This window comes from Triplophysa rosa, linkage group LG14 (assembly GCF_024868665.1).
Source record: "Triplophysa rosa linkage group LG14, Trosa_1v2, whole genome shotgun sequence".
In the NCBI taxonomy this organism is placed as follows: Eukaryota; Metazoa; Chordata; class Actinopteri; order Cypriniformes; family Nemacheilidae; genus Triplophysa; species Triplophysa rosa.
In genome coordinates, this window is record NC_079903.1 from 1,033,028 (window position 1) to 1,051,644 (window position 18,617).

Here is an 18,617-nt window from a genome sequence, read left to right on the forward strand (position 1 = left end):
AGTTCAGACTGATCTAGGTCTAGTGTATTCTAGCCTATTTCTTAGCCACAGCCTTAGTCTTGCCTCGTCACAGCTACCACATCTCTAGACGTTACTACTGACCTCACCTTGTGTTTTCTGGTTGCCCTGCCTCGTCACCTCTCTTGGTTTCCCCCCTCTCTATTCCCCGTTGGCGTCTCGGACTGCGATCACCTCATCCACCAGGCACCGTTCCTGCGGACCCAGAACTGCGCCCTTCACGGGTTTCGCCCAGTTCTCTCATGTTGTGAGTTCCGTGTCGAGAGTACTCCCCGGACCCAGTTCTCTACTGTCACTCTCCTGCGGAATTACTAAGACTCTCTTCAGTGGACTCTTTCTCCATGGCGGACACATCATTCCCACCACCCGCAGGATTATCTTCGGTGTCTGATTCCTTGGATTATTGCTCTGTTGTTGTCATTAATAAACTTTTATTTACCCGGCAATTCAGTCTCTCCTTGTCTGCCATGACAGAACGGTCAGACCACCAACACGACTCAGCAGGGCCGGATCTACTAAGAGCCGCTCTCCAGCAGCAGGGCATCATGTTGGGACAGCAGGCATCCCGCCTCACCGCCGCCGCCCAGGTAGATGAGCTATATGGCCAGGTAGCGGCTTTACGGCTTCAGGTTACCGAACTGCTCCGTGGGGACGCCCACTCTAGGGAATCTTCCCGCTCTCCTCCTCGTGGGGTTCCGAGCGAACCGGAGTCTTACGCCAACAGCCCCCTACTCTACGATGGAGACCCCAATTCCTGCAGGGCTTTCCTGTCGCAGTGCGCTCTAGTCTTCGCACTACAACCTCGCCAATACGCTACTGAGGAGACGAGAGTAGCGTTCTTATTGACCCTGCTGACAGGACAGGCTCGCGAATGGGGAGTCGCAGTCTGGGAAGCTCAGGATCCGTGTTGTCGCTCATTTCGGAACTTCCACGTTGAGATGACAAGTCTATTCGATAGATCAGCTCAAGGTGACGAAACGGCCGCTCAGCTCTCCCGTGTCGCTCAGGGTAGAGGTACGATCACAGATTACTCCACACGATTCAAGACTTTAGCAGCCGCTTGCGACTGGAATGCGGGGGCTCTGTGCTCTCGATTCCTCGACGGTCTTACTCCCAACATCGCGGACGAGATTACTGCGCTGGATCCTCCCGAGACCTGGAGGAGCTTATCAACATCTGCTTAAGGATTGAGAGTCGAATCAATGCCCGCCGTCATCGACGTCCCTCTCCATCCTCCTGGCGACACCGAGATGCCAACCAAGACACCAATCGGGATGCCGGTCGAGACACGAGTTCTTCCGTTACCACCCACAACTCGCCACCTGAGGCAGAGCCTATGCAGATCGGTCGCTCGCGACTCACTCCGACCCAGAAGCAACAACGTCTCCTTCACGGCCTGTGCTTCTACTGTGGTAAGGCGGATCACATGGTGGCACACTGTCTGTCAAAAGCCGACGCCCATCTGTAGAGCGGAGAGTCCGGGTGGGCGCCATCTCTGCATCCTCTCCTGTTTCACGTCCCCAGCTGCCATTCTGCCTTTCCTTCGGCCATGCTACCCACTCTGGGTTTGCACTGATAGACTCTGGGGCCGAGGGAAATTTCCTCAAAATTTCCATGGCTCGGAGATGGAAGATTCCTACCACCCCTCTGCAGCAACCCATCTCGGTCTTGACGCTGGCGGGACGGCCATTTTCCACCGTTACTCACGTCACCCCTCACGTAAGCCTTTTTCTTTCTGGTAATCATTGTGAGAGAATTAAGCTGTACATCCTCGATTTCCCCAATACTCCCATCATATTAGGGCATCCTTGGTTGTCACAGCATAATCCTCATATTGATTGGGTTAACACTTATGTTTTAGCGTGGAGCTCTTTTGTCATGTTTCTTGTCTTGGTCCTGCTCCCTCTCCTGTTTTTGTGTCTCCTGTGTTTCAGGTTGACGTCGCTGATTTGACCTGGGTCCCGGAGGGATACCACGACCTGCGGTCCGTTTTCAGCAAATCACGAGCCACCTCTCTTCCTCCGCATCGCCCCTATGACTGCGTCATCGACCTTCTCCCAGGCACTTCTCCGCCCAATGGTCGCCTATATTCCCTTTCTGGTCCTGAAAGAGAGGCCATGGACAAGTACATTCGTGAGTTGCTGAATGCTGGGCTCATTCGCCACTCCTCCTTACCGGCCGGTGCGGGTTTCTTCTTCGTGCAGAAGAAGGACGGATCCCTACGCCTTTGTATTGATTACCGAGGTTTGAACGAGATTACAGTAAAGAACAAATACCCCTTACCGCTCATGTCGTCTGCCTTCAAACTTTTACAGGGAGCCCGGGTCTTTACCAAACTAGACCTCCGCAACGCCTATCATCTAGTCCGTATCCGCGAGGGGGACGAGTGGAAGATGGCATTTAACACACCATCGGGACATTACAAGTATTTGGTACTCCCGTTTGGATTGACCAATGCTCCTGCCGTCTTCCTGGGCCTCATCAACGATGTGTTGGGAGACATGATTAATCGCTTTGTCTTCATTACCTGGATGATATTCTTATTTTTTCCCCCTCTCTCCAGGAACATACCCAACACGTTAGAAAGGTTCTCGAGCATCTTCTCGAGAATCAACTTTTTGTCAAGGCGGAGAAGTGCGACTTCCACTCCGATACGATTTCGTTCCGTGGTCACATTATTTCTCCCAGAGGCATTGAACCTGACTGCACTAAGATCAACGCTGTTGCTGAATGGCCTGCTCTCGACTCTCGTAAAGCTTTGCAGCGGTTCCTGGGGTTCGCCAATTTTTACAGGTGATTCATCCGGGGATTCGACCAGGTGGCCACACCGCTCACAGCATTGACCTCCACCATGGTCCCGTTCTCCTGGAATTCCCACGCACAGGTAGCCTTCGATAAACTTAAGTCCCGATTTGTCTCTGCACCTGTGCTTTGTTTTCCAGATGCCAAAGGGCAATTTATTGTAGAGGTCGATGCTTCCGATGTCAGGGTAAGCGCAGTCTTGTCCCAACGTGCCAGTCATGATGAGAAGGTGCACCTCTGTGCCTTTTACTCACACCGCCTCAGCCCTGCTGAACGAAATTATGATATCGGCAACAGAGAGCTGCTGGCGGTTCGTCTAGCCTTGGGTGAGTGGCGTCACTGGTTGGACGGACCATAAAAACCTGGAATATGTCCGTTCAGCCAAGAGGTTGAACTCGCGCCAGGCCTGCTGGGAGCTTTTCTTCGGCAGATTTAACTTCACCCTATCGTACCGGCCTGGCTTCAAGAATATCAAGCCTGATGCGCTCTCTCGCCTGTTCGAGGCACCTGGGGGGAGGGGGGGGCCTCAGTCGAAGCCATTCTACCCAGGGAGATGGTAGTCGGGGCTCTTACCTGGGGCATCGAGCAGCGAGTGAAGGAGGCCGGTCATGGGGTGCAAGTGCCAGAATGGTGTCCGGCGGGCAGGCTGTTTGTACTGACCCTGTTGCGCCCGGACGTCCTCCAGTGGTGTCATTCCTCCAGGTTGGTCGGCCATCCAGGAGTCCAGGGATCCCTGGCATCAGTACGCCAACGGTTTTGGTGGCTGTCGGTCTCCACCGATGTCAGACAGTTCGTGTTGGCTTGCCCAGTTTGCGCTCAGAGCAAGACGTCCCACCGTCCACCCGCTGGTCTTCATCGCCCCCTCCCCATCCCTTCCCGTCCATGGTCACACATCGCCCTGGACTTTGTTACTGGCCTCCCCCTATCCAGAGGGAACACCGTGATCCTCACTGTGGTGGACCTATTCTCCAAAGCGGCCCATTTTATCCCTCTCCCCAAACACCCTTCCACCCGGGAGATGTCTCAACTGATGGTGGACCACGTCCAGAGGTGGGTAGAGTAGCCAAAATCTTTACTCAAGTAAAAGTACAAGTAACTAGAGAAATTGTTACTCAAGTAAAAGTAAAAGTCACTATTTTAAAAATTACTTAAGTAAAAGTAAAAAAGTATGCAATGAAAAAACTACTCAAGTAGCTAGTTACTTAGTATCTGATTATATAGGCCTACTACATAAAGTTAATATTAACGCCAATATTTTAATATTACATTTTAATAAATATTTTTAATTATTTATTATTAAAATTAATTATTGCAGATATCTTTGCAATATACTAGAGAGACTAAAGAATAGACAAACACAGAAGAGACAAGCATTTCTGTAAATTTCATCTAGTCCTGATGTCAATGTAGTTTACACAACTTATTTAGAATAATAGACCATGTCAAACTAAAGCATGAACTAAACTCAGAGCATTTCCTAAGATGATCTAGAGCATCTGCAGTGCTCTCTTAAATGAAATACACATTTTTGAACAACGCTCATGTTTTCTCGTGTTGTGTCACGTGTGTGTTGTGAAACGCTCTTACTTGTAAACAAACAGTAAACAGTGAACCACACGCCCATCAACAAGTTTTCTTCCTTCTGTTCTTCAAATGTATATTTCTGCAAGCCCACGTCTCTGTGTCTGAAAGGTAACGCGCATGTTGCTGTGTCTGACGAACAGGTCGCGCGGGTGCGCGCATATGGCGGGCATTTATCATTGCTGGCAAACAATATGACACATTTGCAGTTTTGATTGTATAGATATAGATTAATATCCACTTCATCCAACGCTCTTTGTGTTCTGCGTGTTCTTAAATTTCGCGCTACGAGGAGTGAGTAATCCTGCTTCAGATGATTCAGATCGTGCTGCGAACTGAACAAATCATTTGAACTGATTCATTAGCCTATTCAAATGGTTTTGCCCATTGTTCAATTAATGCTTTCAAAAGAATCGACTCAAAAGAATCGATCACTCGGGAATGCGTAAAAAGAGACGACAACCTTGAAATAAACAACGCGTTTTAAAAAGCATATTTTAAAATGAAGGAACGTCACGCAATGTAAGTTATGTAACGAAGTAAAAGTACAGATTTTCTATTAGAAATGTACTCAAGTAAGAGTAAAAGTACACACTTTTAATTTTACTTAAAAAGTACATATTTTCCAAAATGTTACTCAAGTAAATGTAACGAAGTAAGTGTAGCGCGTTACTACCCACCTCTGACCACATCTTTCGTCTTCATGGCCTTCCGGTCGATGTCGTGTCTGATAGGGGTCCTCAGTTCACCTCCCGGTTTTGGAAAGAATTCTGTAGACAAATCGGGGCCTCAGCGAGTCTGTCTTCAGGTTTTCACCCCCAGACCAATGGACAATGCGAGCCAGCCAACCAGGATCTTGGATGGAGACTCCGCTGTCTGACATCCAACAACCCCAGCTCCTGGAGCCAACAGCTCTCCTGGGTGGAATATGCCCACAACTCCCTCCCCGTCTCGTCCTCAGGTATGTCTCCATTTGAGTGTTCTCTTGGTTACCAACACCCTCTGTTTCCCTCCCAGGAACTCGATGCTGCGGTCCCCTCTGCTCTGGCGTTCGTCCGGCGTTGCCACCCCACCTGGACGAGAGCCAGAGGGGTTTTTCGCCCAGAACCTCCCAGAGGACCAAAGCAGCAGCCGATCGCCACCGGTCCTCTACTCCCACCTATGTGTGCGGTCAACGGGTATGGTTTTCCACCAATGACCTGCCTCTCCGCAAGCTGGCTCCCAGGTTTATTGGACTATTCCGCATCGCCAAGGTTGTTAATCCGGTGGCCGTGCGGCTCAAGCTTCCTCCTACTCTTGGTCGAGTTCACCCTGTATTCCATGTATCCAGGGTCAAACCTGTGGTCACATCTCATCTCAACCCTGCCAGTTCTCGTCCCACCCCCCCTCCCCCGCGTCTCGTGAATGGAGCCCTGGCTAATATGGTCAGGAAGCTGCTGGACGTTCGCCGCCTCGGCAGGGGTTTCCAGTATCTGGTGGACTGGGAAGGCTATGGCGCAGAGGAGAGATCTTGGGTACCCGATTAGATTACTCATCTTTATCATCTCCACTCCATCTCCATCCTATTGTCTCAATCTCCTGTCCATCTCCATACTCCATAAAGGTGTGTGTTCTTCCAGTCTTCATCTTCAGTGTCCACAATCTGTCCACAAGTCCACAAACAGGTGACTGTTAACAAGGACAGTATTACTTATATCTACTATATCATTACCCAGCCATATCATACTCATTACTGCATTACCTATTGCTGTGTGCTAAATAAATGTCAAGATTTTACCTACCAGCTTTCAGATTTGCACTATACTATAATTTGGGGGCAGGTGAATGAACTACGACAGCACTTTTTAATAAGTGTAGAAATTAAAACACACCAAAAGTGCACTGTAATAATCAGAAAAAAAATTTTTTGTAAAAAAAAAAAGAGAATATAAACTCAAGTGTTGTTACTCATGCAAATAATTGTTTTGCCATTACGTCATAGTTTTACCTATTTACTATTATTTCACAGTTTAACATCACATATGTCTGTAGTTTATTTCAGCAAATTTTCAACAAATTACCATGAACTGTCAAAGAAGAGTGGAAAAAGTTAGCAAAAATAGCAAAATTTCACAAAGTTCAAAATGGCCGACTTCCTGTTGGGTGAAGCTAAGTCAGGCGAATAGATAAAATGTTCAACTTTATGGAGAGAGTCTTCTTAGCAAAATTTGTGAAAGAAAGAAAGAAAAAAAACTATAATTTTGGGGCAGCTACACCAATAAACAGAACATCTCGAGAGTTGCATCTCATGCAAATCAATTGTTCAACATTATGTCATAGTTTTATCTATTCACAAATTTTTCGCAATTCGGTCTCTTACAACAACATTTCAATGAAATCCGATTCATAGGAGGAGTACAAAAAAGTTTGTAAAAAATAGCTAAAAAGTGCAACTATTTAAAAATGGCAGACTTCCCTTTGGGCGGAGCCATGTTAAATGCGTACAAGTCAAAAAAATGAAAATCTTTAGAATGTTCCCCATTCCCAAATGATAATTTAATCAAATGCTGTGGGATGTACCATTTGCTCGGGGTGGCGGACTGCATCTGTTTAATATTACATGGACTGCACAGGCTTATGTTCTTGCTCTGCTCCATGCTAGCGTGCGGCCCTATAGGTTAAGGAGCGACACGCCTCAGTATAAATCTAAGTTTAATTTACCTTTTTTGGAGGTGTATTCATTTACATTGAAATATTCATTTACATCACGATCTATAAACAAAATCCATGTCTGTGCACATCTGTGTTTCCTTTCTACATCACCCTGCCGCGTATTGCCTAAGCTTAATAGCCGCGTTTTACCTAAGACAGAATAAAAATAAAGTGAAAATTGGCACATCAGAAGTAGACTTCTGGCGACTAGCGCGCGATACTGCATGGGCATTAAGAAAACCAATGGCTCTAACTCGGAGACCAAGAAACCAGAAGCTGGTATTTTTTTCAGAAGCTGGTTACTGTTTTTGTGAATAAATAGCATATTATTTAACCAACCGCCTGTCTGCTCATCTTCAACGTCGATCTCCAACATTTTACACTAAACAATACTTTTGTTGTCAACTGAAGTGATTGGCTGAAGTGCCTCAAGTTAGCCAACAATGGCACAACAATGTTACAGTTATTGTAACAAAGCCATGGTTAATTTGTTTTACCATGGTTTAACTATTGTAACCATTTTTATGGTAAATCCATATTTATTTATTTTTGCCCGCTGCCCAGCTCGTTTGTATCTTCTTAGGAATGCACATTTTCATTAGCCGGTCACTTCTCTTGCCCAGCTATTGCTTTGTTCACTAATAAAACCCATTCGCTGCACATGAGCTGAATGGGTTATTAAAGTTAAAGTGACCTATTTGTCAGATACCCGAAATGTGACCTCTACATTTAACCCATCCAGTGAGTAGTGAACATGCGCACTGCAAGTCGTGAACACACACACACCCGGAGCAGTGGGTATCACTGCAGCACCCGGGGAGCAAGCTGGGGCTAAGGTGCCTTGCTTAAGGGCACATCAATCGTTACCTCGAGTGCAATAGACATGCATTTATATATTCATTCATACGTTCATTTATATCTGTCCATACATATGTTCATTCGTGTTATTTTTGTCCGATAAAATGCATATTTAATACAAAATGAGCACACCGGAAGCATACATTATTCTTGCGTAAGCTCAACTTCAAAGTCTACTCCTGATGCAGGATGGGCATGACGGAGACATTACACTAGGGCATGACGGAGGGCTCCATAACCACCAGGGCAAGCAAGACCATCAGCCCGTGCCATCCATGTTACATACTGTGAAACAGTTGCAGACTACACCCCGTACTAATGGTACAGCCCACAACACAAAAAGAGAAGCAATAATGGAAATCGGTTAATTTTCATTAGTTTAAATGATCATTTGTTGAATCAAAAGTTAGTGAAAGTAAATAAAATTAAAAAATGAGTGAAAAATATGTGTGAAAAGTAACCCCCCCAAAAAACGGACATTTCATTTAAATTTTTCATTTTTGCATGTGCATTGTATGGTCTGAAAATCGAAGTGTGAGCCGTTTCACGCACCCATAACAGTTATAAAACTTTGTCATCCATAAACATGATTTGTGAGTCCTGTCGGATTGATTTCCATCGGCAGTTGAGGGGAAGATGACACCTCCCATCATTCCACTCTCTTCCACAGCGTCATCAAGCTAAATGATTGTTATTACTTTGCAACGTCTAGTGATGAAAATGACATATTGTGGCTTTAATGCAGTGTTTTTTTGTACCCCACTGATATGTAAACATATTGTTTTATTGCCTGTGCTATCAGAGATGTTTTTAAAAGTTTGTATCAAGGCCAACTGTCGTAATATTACAACGTCAGTTTTAGCTCCACTAAAATAAACCTGTACTTGTTTTTTTTCAGACCACATTTACACAAGTAATAGGACCTATTGTTCAGTCCTGCAATGTTGTTGTGTGTTTTTGTAAATAGATCTGTTTACTAGGCCATATACTTACACAACCTGCACATTTGCTTCATTTGCTTAAAAATGCCTAAAATGTTTGTCTTGCTGTGATTAGTAATGTGTGTAGATCTTGCAAATATGAATGTACTGTTAAATACTTTGATTACATTAGATTTTAAGCTTCTTACATGAATGTTGTAATTTTACAACATTGGGCTAGAGCAGGGGTTCTCAACCTTTTTTACTCCAAGGCCCCCCATTGCACTCAACAATATTCAAAGCACCACTCACAAAAACTCACAATTACTACCCTAATAACATGTTAGAGCTTGACATTGACTGGAAAAGCATTTATTCAATAATGGTAAAATAATATAAAATATCTTGGTTTTTAGGTTTTTTTATGTATTCCAATGCTAATTTCGTCTCATTTCAAATTATTAGTCATCTTGACGTTACTTTGAGAATTTCAGAGTATTTGTCATGCAATATTTAAAATGTTATTTCAAGATACACTTAACTGGTCCTGTTTTTTTTCCTGGGCTGAACTTGCTGAAATGTGTGCTTGATGCATGAGGGTCAGGTGATAATGTTGTGGAAAGGAGGGGGGTGTACTTGCTATTATGTTTACATGTATGCATTTGGCAGACGCTTTTATCCAAAGCGACTTACATTGCATTATACTGTATATACTTATTATACATTATACTTGATTATTTGTGTATGCATAAATAGGCTGCTGTTATGGGGCTATAGTATACCCTGCAAATGTTCTTTAGATTTGTTCAGTCAGTTAGTAAAATCATTGAAATTATGCTACCCCAAAGGCCCAACATTGTAATATTACAACATTTCCCTAAAAACTTACTAAAATGTCAAAAATGTTCAAACTCGGGCCCCCCACAGCAACATATAAATGGTGAAAAAATGATACCCCCCATATTTGGGTCTTTCAGAATAGTTTATCTTTGAATTGGCAACATTGACAATCTGTTTTAGATCATTGCATAAAAGTCAAGCTTCAGTCAGTGTGATAAGAGTTAATGATTTCCAATGAATTTCAATAATTTATAGTATCATTTATATTTTTATTGGTAGAAAAAATTGTCTCGTTACATAAGAAAGTTACAGAGGCTGCATTCATTTTAATGATGCTAAATATGATGCTGAAAATATCTAGCATTATATGCATTTGATTTGAATTCATTTCTCATGGAATGAAACTACACTGAAAAGAGAAAGAAACAGTACATACAGTATACTGTAAATGCATATGGATGAACCCCATGAAAACATCTAGTCACCCTTCTTTACAAAAAACTTTTTGTTTTCAGGGTGAAATACCTCATGTGGCTGTAACAGAATGCAAGTCTGTTTCAGCACAGATAATAATGTAATTCTTGCTAGGTGTAGGAAAAGCGCCACGTCGTGGCCTCACGTTATAAGAGGGTGTTCATAAAAGCACAGGAAAAGAAAGTCCCTCCATCACGTCTGCGTACTGACCGTGTCTGTGCCGAGATCTCTGCAGCATCTGCGCGACAAACAGATGGTGTTCAACAGAGAGCTCCTGAAGGACTTGCAGAGGAAGAAGTAGATGAGTGGATCCAGCACAGAATTGAGGGAGGAAAGCCACAGCGTGCTCTCCTTCAACTGAAAGAAAAACAACTTTTGCACGCAGTTAAAGAGTCGTCCTTGTGTCTGGCTGATGGTGTACGGTACTCGGGCGAAATGAAAGGGTACAAAGCAAACGAAGAAGACCGCCATCACAAGGAAGACATTTGCCTGTATGCTGCCTTTCTTCTGCTGTCCAGTCCGTGTCGCATGTCCAGCTCGTGTTCGGGCGTAAGACTTGTAGAGCTCTTTCGAGATGAGAGCGTAACATATTATCACGGTCACGAGGTTTCCCCAGAAGATTACCTGGCAAATATGGTTGACCACCTCATGCCACCGCAGTCCCATCTGTGTCTTCAGATCACTGCACTTGAAGCGAGCCGACGTGTTCGGAAGACTAGTCAGAATGACGTTTGGCAGGCAAATAGTCACAAGCGTCGTCCATATGAAGCCTGCGAGGAGCTTTCTGTGCAGCAGGCGTCTAGCGTTGGTGCCGACAAAAGGCTGCATGGTCTTTCTGCAGCGATCCACACTGATCAGGCCAAAGAACAGAATGCTGATGTACATGGTGAGGTAGAAGAGCACGGACGACATGCGACAGACAAAGACACGCATTCCGACCGATGCGACGTTTGAGTCGGCAAAGATCTTAAAGGGGAAGGTGAGCGTCATGATGATATCGGCCACAACGATGTTCTTCAAGTAGATGATAAAGTGAGATTTACTGGGGATTCTGAGGAAAACCCATGCTGCCAGGCCATTCAGCGACAGGCCGAGGGTGAAGAGAATGGAGTAGAGGATGGGGAACACCGTCGTCTTTAGAGTACTTTCACGGGAACAGGCATCCGATGTGTGATTTCGACCGCTCTGGTTTGAGTAAGTGTCCGTGACCTCTGCCAGTGCTGTTGTCAACTCCATGGGTAACCCAGTTCTGTAAACAATATAAACATCAGAGACATGAAATACACACCGGCTGTGTTGGAAATCCTATTCTTCTCCTCATGCCGTTTCTGCCGCGTATGTACAGCAGACAGTATGTACAGTACAAAAGTGTACACAATGCACTGTGCTCAAAAGCATCTCATCCTTTATTTTCTTCATTCATAGTCATTATTTTTCACAAAAATGGTACATGTGAATAGATTTAAAATCCTAGATAAACTAGATTACCGATAAGTGTAAAAAACGTAAAACCGCAAATTTACAAAGAAAACTGCAAAAAATATATTTTACTGAGAAAATTTTACAGGTTGTATTCAGAAAATTTCAGTTTTTTATGGTCAAAAACGGTTACAGAATTACAGAAAAAGACAGCAATTTTACGAGAAAAACAGGGAAACAGTTAATTACGTCCTTAAAACTGTTATTTAACAGTGTATTTGTCGCTCCAGATGACAGAAAATTCCCTTTATTCAAGGAATTTTCTTACAGTGTAAATTGAACTCAATTTTACATGCTACGGAATAATACGAAATATTTTAGCATATGCAAGAGAAATAGAATGTTGAGTGCAAAGTCGTATTAGTTATTATTAGTGATAATCAGTAGACATTATTTAAAAAATGTTGCTAACATTAGTAAATCATGTATTTGCATGCATTAATCCTTGTTTGTGTGTCAGTACAGTGATTCATGTTAATCACAGTGCATTAACTCATGTTAACAGTGACAAGTAATGTGTTAGTAAATGCTGAAATATACATGAAGTAACATTAAGATCGTTAGTTCAGGTTAGCTAATGCATTAAATTCATCTTATTGTAGAGCGTTACTGATTTTTAAACTAAGACAGAATATGTTAAACCTGCTTAATGACAGCAACGTGTGTGTTTGTGTGTGTGCGTGTGTGTGTGTGCATGTGTGGTTCCTTAAGAGAGATAATATGCAAAACATTGCATTAAACTTACCATATACTACTCTCCCGGATAGAATGTCTTTAGTTTTTCAAAAAATGTCATTACCTTCTGATGGGCTAAATCACTCTTGGGACTTTTAAAAAGGAAATGTCCCTTCTGCTTTCTGCTTCCTGCCATGCAGACTCATGGAGTCAACACTGCTTAACTGAAATCTTAACACCTTAACACCATCGAAGTTAAAAACAACAACACATAAATTACACAGACTAGGTTGATTTAACCCAATGGTTGATGTTGTGTTGTCCATATTTACCCAACAACGGATTGAAACAGCCCAGAGTGTATTGAATGACTTTGAACATTTTATGGCATAATGTTACAACTCAAAATTCTTTTTTGGCATTCTCAAGAATCGTGACTTTTAGGTGTTGAGAGTGTAAAGTAAAGTGTTTTACCTGCATGTAGTCTACAATGACATTGCCAGTGTCATATTATGATGTCCCATGAATGACACGATCTTCAAACTGTATCAGAACAATCGCACTCATAAATTCGGATTTTCTTTCAATCATAAATCAGCAGACAGAACATATCAGCTGACCACAAACGCTCACCAAAACACGATTGTGTTTAAATGTATATACTGTATATCGTTGATATAAATAATGTGTTTAGGACATTTGCTGTATGTGATGTAACAGGTTTTCTTTTTAAATTGTTTCTCATTGTCTAAATTAACGAACAGAATCTTGGCATTCAAGAGACCTAAACAGTATTAGAGAAAAAAATATGTAATTTTCATTCCTGTGCAACTTCCAATGTCTCCGCTTGATTCACAAACCAAGGGACAAAGTTTATGATTTCCTTGTTTCTCAAAGCTCTTGTGAACTCAAGTGTCTGTTTTCTTTATATTTTTGTGTTAAAATAAGAATCTTGCACAGTGTCTACTCTCGCTCCTATCCCAGAGAGACACACAGAAGAGACACTTTCTGTTCAATTTCATAATCGTTCACACAGTGCTTTGTGCACTTTCTCTTTCATCCTGCTGTTGTTTGTACTGTCTGCATCCAAATCAGTAAACTGTTGACAAAGCACTGGCTGGTCTTCTGTTGTTGGGCAACATCTTTCCTCATTTCTGCCACACTTCCTAAAACCATTGCAGAGATTTACACGTCACTGCCACAATACTAACATAATGGGGATAAAACATATTTTTACCATAAAAAGGTCAACTTTTACAAATAAAAGTTTTGTGCGATTGTTGTGTGCACAGTGTTGTTTCATACCTTTTTTTATAGCAATTTCGTTGTACCTCAGTAGTTCATTAAAGTTTTGAAGTGTGAGAGACTGGACACAAGGTTATTTTAGTTTACTAAAATGAAAACATGGAAAACGTTTTGTTCCTTGAAATCAAATAGAATACTGACCTAAATGAAAAATCGAAATGTTGCCTCAAACATAAACTGAAATAAGTTTGAAGCACTAAAATTATAATAACCAAAAACTAAAATGAAACTAAAATAAAAACGATTTAATCTTACACAGCAACATAAAAAAAATATATAAAATGACAAATGCATATACCAAAATTGCAACAACTTTAACTGACATGAACATAAAAATAAAAGCTAATTTAAAACATGAATAAAACTAAGTAAAACTAAAATCAAAAACTATACAGAAATAACTTGGCAAGAATTTATGATCATGTTTTATTGCTATTTTATTCATCTAGTGCAGGAGAACCAAAGAATTACGGGTGATTGTAGCCAATCCTCTTGGTTACTAGGGTGTTGGTATGTGGCTACTAAGGTGTTTGCAAGTGCATTCCAAGAGGATGATTTCAAGGTTTGATTATTCAAAAATCAAAAAAGAACAGCACACAGGAAATAGGCCAAAAATAGAATATAAATTGATTGTCCAGACGCCACAAAAACGTTTTCGGGATCAAGGTTAGATTGTTGAAAGAGAATGTTTCCACTTTATTCCCTCTTCCCTCTGTTCTGTGTATCTCATCAGCACTCAACTACCATAATTCTCATGCTGGCAGTATAAACACATGAAAATACTGCAAACTCATGAGAAGGCTGGAAATCTGCCCAGACAGGAAAAGGAAGATTTCTCATTGTGTTTTCCTCGTGAAAACGCTGACTAAATGACACTTTCAGTTTTATTTACCTCAGGTCAAATCAACTTTTTTCATCATCTCACAGCAGGGTAGACAAAAACAAAGATTCTGGGAAGATGCAGTGAATGATTTAGGTGGACTGAAGGGTTTAAATGGTTAAGATGTCTCAGGAGTCTCGTGAAATGCCTCTTATAAGTGAATTTTCACTGGCACACAGAGAGCTCTATGTTTGTTCAGTCTAAAGTTTCTCCGGCTGCAGAAATGTTGGCAGCTTGCTCGCTCGCTCGCTCTATGAAGAGATTGATTTTCCATCGGTGGTTTTCTTTGTTGAACACATGTTTTTGAGTGCTGGCCGGGTCTGTAGGGATACTAGAAGAGAAGATCTGATTATTGCTAGACTAGGTTTTCAAGACCGTACACTAGGGTTTGGTGTGTTTGAGGCTAAATAAATCTGTGGCAATTCTATAATGTGTTCATGAGGGCAGCTATAAGGCCCCAAAAATGCTTCAATATTAGGAATATTTTTTGTCAAATATTAGAGTGACAGGAAGATACATCCGTTTGCGTTATTTATCCAGGTTTCAGAAGAAGCTGATCCAGTGTGACACGTTGTTTCTGAAGGCATTTACAGACACTGACAGAGTGTTGACCCATCCCTGTGAATAAGTAAATGCATAACTTTAATGCACGGCGAATCTTTTCAGACGAAAGCGTCTGCCATCTGAAAATCATCATTTGAAATAAGCAAAACTTGATTATTATTTTCAGTTGGATGTGCACGTAGTACTTTATCTCACTTGCTGTAGAATAGCTCAGATTTGTCAAGTCTGCAGTCAAGTCAATATCTTTGAAGATCTCAACATGAACTCAAGCCTTTCTTATCAAATTGAAGCAAATCTACATTCATTTTACTGTACACATCCATGCTCTTTGTGCGGTTGAAGAATTGTTCTGACAGTCTCAAATGTTTATGTTTTTTTTTCTCTGGAGTGATTTTAGGAGAAACATCTGAAAAGAACACAACTGAGAACTCCATCAAAACTCATGAGCTATGAAAGAGCAACCTCTGAGCAATAACATTCCAAGGTCTGTTATTCTCAGAAAACTTATCACCCATGACACTGCTTGTCCAGTGAGGAGCAAAATTAAAAAGAAATTCAATATAAATATGCCTGATTGATGCTGCCTTCACGTGCTTTCAGAATTTTCTGAAAAATGGATTTCCTAGGCAAAAATGTGCAATTTTTACCTAGGAAACTCGGGAAGGCAGTAAAACAATATACAGTTCATGCGATTAAATTGACAAATCATTACAAAGGAATTGTAATAAAGCTCAATAAAGGGAAGGAAGGAGGCGGGAACCGGCGAACAATCAAAACATTTAATTCAAAATAAATAAACAATAAACAGCAATAAAGCAGGCCAGCAGCCCCTCACGGACGACTGCCGGCCACACAAACATAAACACAAAAGTAACAAGCCGGCAGCACCTCGCGGATGACTGCAAAACTAATGTCCGGGCCCGGTCCTCCCTCGCCGCATTCTCCTGCCGTTCGTCCTTTTATGCTTCCGCTCTCCTCCGTGAGAGATACGAGGCCGGAATGACACCCAGCTGACACTCATTATCAATCGCGTCCCGGCCTCGCTTCTTCCTCCCACGGCTCTCGTCACGCCTCCCTCGTCATATAGCCCCATCGCCCCTCACAGGCCGGGGGGAACCCGCAGAGTGTGCTTACTCCCCCCGGGGGGCCAGTCTCAACTGCCGCAGCGCCTGGGGCTATGGACAGACGAGACGAGAGAACGGAGACGGAAGCACCAGGAACGACAGGGGCGAGAGAGGAAACAGAAAAAAATTTGGTCCGGTTCCCCGACACGCTGTCGCTCGGTCCTCAGCCAGCCAAGAGGCTCTTCCTCACGGTGCCATGCGGTGGTACTGGACGCTCGGTGGACGGCTCGCGCCTCCTCCGCCCCCTGGTGGCTGGCGATGGCTCTTCCGGCTGAGGGCAGCCAGTAGCTCCTCCCCCGCTTCCTGCTCCTCCCCTTTCCGGTGGACGGCAGCAGGCTCCGGCCCACGGCAAGCGGGGCTGACTCCTCCGCTCCCTCCCGGACCATCCCACCTCGACCCAGGGGCGCGGCAGCGAGGCCCTAGTGTCCTGGCGGCCGGCGGTGGCTCCTCCAACTGCGGGCAGACGGTAGCAGGTCCCCCGATTCCTGCTCCTCCCCTTTCTGGCGGACGGCAGCAGGCTCCGGCCCACGGCAAGCGGGGCTAACCTCTCCGCTCCCTTTCGGATGGCAGCCACCCCACCTCGACCCAGGCACACGGCAGCGAGCTCTTCGTCCCATCTGGGCACACGCTCCAGTACCACCGCCTCGGGCAGCCATTGGCGGACATCCCTCGTCCGCGCTGCCCGACTCCGCAGCACCGTGAGACCCCTCGGGGCGAGGGCTCTTCGACAGCATGTCCCTCCTTCCTCCCTGGTTTCGGCACCACTGTAATAAAGCTCAATAAAACGGAAGGAAGGAGGCGGGAACCGGCGAACAATCAAAACATTTAATTCAAAAATAAATAAACAATAAACAGCAATAGAACAAGCCGGCAGCCCCTCACAGACGACTGCCGGCCACACAAACATAAACAAACTTAAACAAAACTTAACTAATGTCCGGGCCCGGTCCTCTTGCCGTATTCTCCTGCCGTTCGTCCTTTTATGCTTCCGCTCTCCTCCGTGAGAGATACGAGGCCGGAATGACGCCCAGCTGACACTCATTATCAATTGCGTCCCGGCCTCGCTTCTTCCTTCCACGGCTCTCATCACGCCTCCCTCATCACAGGAATCTTTAGTCTTTTGGTGTATCAAAAGTTATACTGTAACTGGTTTCAGGAAGCTTCATATGGAAGTGTAAATTGTTACAACTGTAAATGCACACTTTTCACGGGCCACAAGCATCCTGTGTTATATGTGATATGAAAGGTTACATGGCCATTTTTATATACATTAAAAAAATGAAAATATAAAATACTTTTAAGGATTTAAGAGGCTTATGACCGTTGAACGCGTCATCACAGGCTTGTGAAAAAGGTCCATTAAGCTTCATGGTGAGACCTCTGTGATAACCCATAAGAAAGTAAAATCAAAGATGCAATCTCTTTCATATCTCGTTTTTCTTCTTCATCCAGAAATCAATTAAAAATGAAGCAATTTTAGTAGAGACAACTGAGACTAAGTTGAAATACAACTGAAAGAGCAATAACATAACTGTCCTCTGGGAAGAGATGCTATCAGTTCACATTAAACACAATACAGCGGCTTATTTGTTGTTATTCTGTGTGAATGTCTGGACTCTGGTTTCTGGAGTCTAGACTTACATGTGCTGATTTTTTTTGGTTAAATGTCAGACTTACCGCTTTTTGTTCAGTCACTAACCCTGACCTTCAGATGATCAGTTGATAAGGTGAGGATCTTTGCCACAGATAGCACATATTTTATGTAGACCTTATTAGTAAGTTTATTTATTTTTATTTAGCACTGTCGAGCTTGTGCGAGGCAACAGCTTTTGCCAGAGGGGAACTGGAATCCCCTGGTTGGGCCTGGGTTCTCCTGAGGTTTTTTTTCTTGATTGGAGTTTTGGGTTCCTCGCCACCGTTTGCATTTTTTGCATTTTCCTGGCCAGGGGGGGCTGCTTTAGAATTTTAAAGATTTACTTAATTCATATTGCATATAGGAATTTATAGTCTGTTATATTTGACCAGTCTTTCTCTCTCCTTTATCTTAAATGTGTGCTTTCACTGTTTGTGTGTGTGTGCGTGTGTGCGTGCGTGCGTGCGCGTGTGTGTTCATGTTTGTATATCCCGGTGGGGACCTAAACCTGAATGCACACCAACTCATGGGGACTCGTGTCACTGTGGGGACCAAAATTGAGGTCCTCATGGGCACAAAAGCTTATAAATTGTACAGAACAATATTTTTAAAAAATCTAAAAATGCAAAAAGTTTTCTATGATCTTTAGGTTTAGGGGTTGGGTTAGGGGATAGAATATACAGTTTGTACAGTATAAAAAACATTACGCCTATGGACTGTCCCCACGTGGATAGTCAACCAAAGTCTGTGTGTGTGTGTGTGTGTGTGTGTGT

The 18,617-nt window shown here is 43.3% G+C and overlaps 1 protein-coding gene across 1 annotated transcript; it reads right to left on the reverse strand.

The window, feature by feature from the left end:
* Positions 1-9,894: 9,894 nt before the first annotated feature.
* Positions 9,895-12,519, reverse strand: p2ry12 (purinergic receptor P2Y12). The gene is made up of 2 exons (XM_057351491.1): positions 12,409-12,519; positions 9,895-11,433 (listed from the first exon to the last, which is right to left on the reverse strand). Exon 2 carries the CDS (start codon positions 11,418-11,420, stop codon positions 10,377-10,379), a length of 1,044 nt encoding a protein of 347 aa, XP_057207474.1. The 5' UTR covers positions 11,421-11,433; positions 12,409-12,519; the 3' UTR covers positions 9,895-10,376.
* Between the last annotated feature and the right edge of the window lie 6,098 nt (positions 12,520-18,617).

Bases quoted from the DNA above. Each gene is read 5' to 3' on its own strand.
- p2ry12 (XM_057351491.1), bottom strand. From the start codon at position 11,420: ATGGAGTTGACAACAGCACTGGCAGAGGTCACGGACACTTACTCAAAC.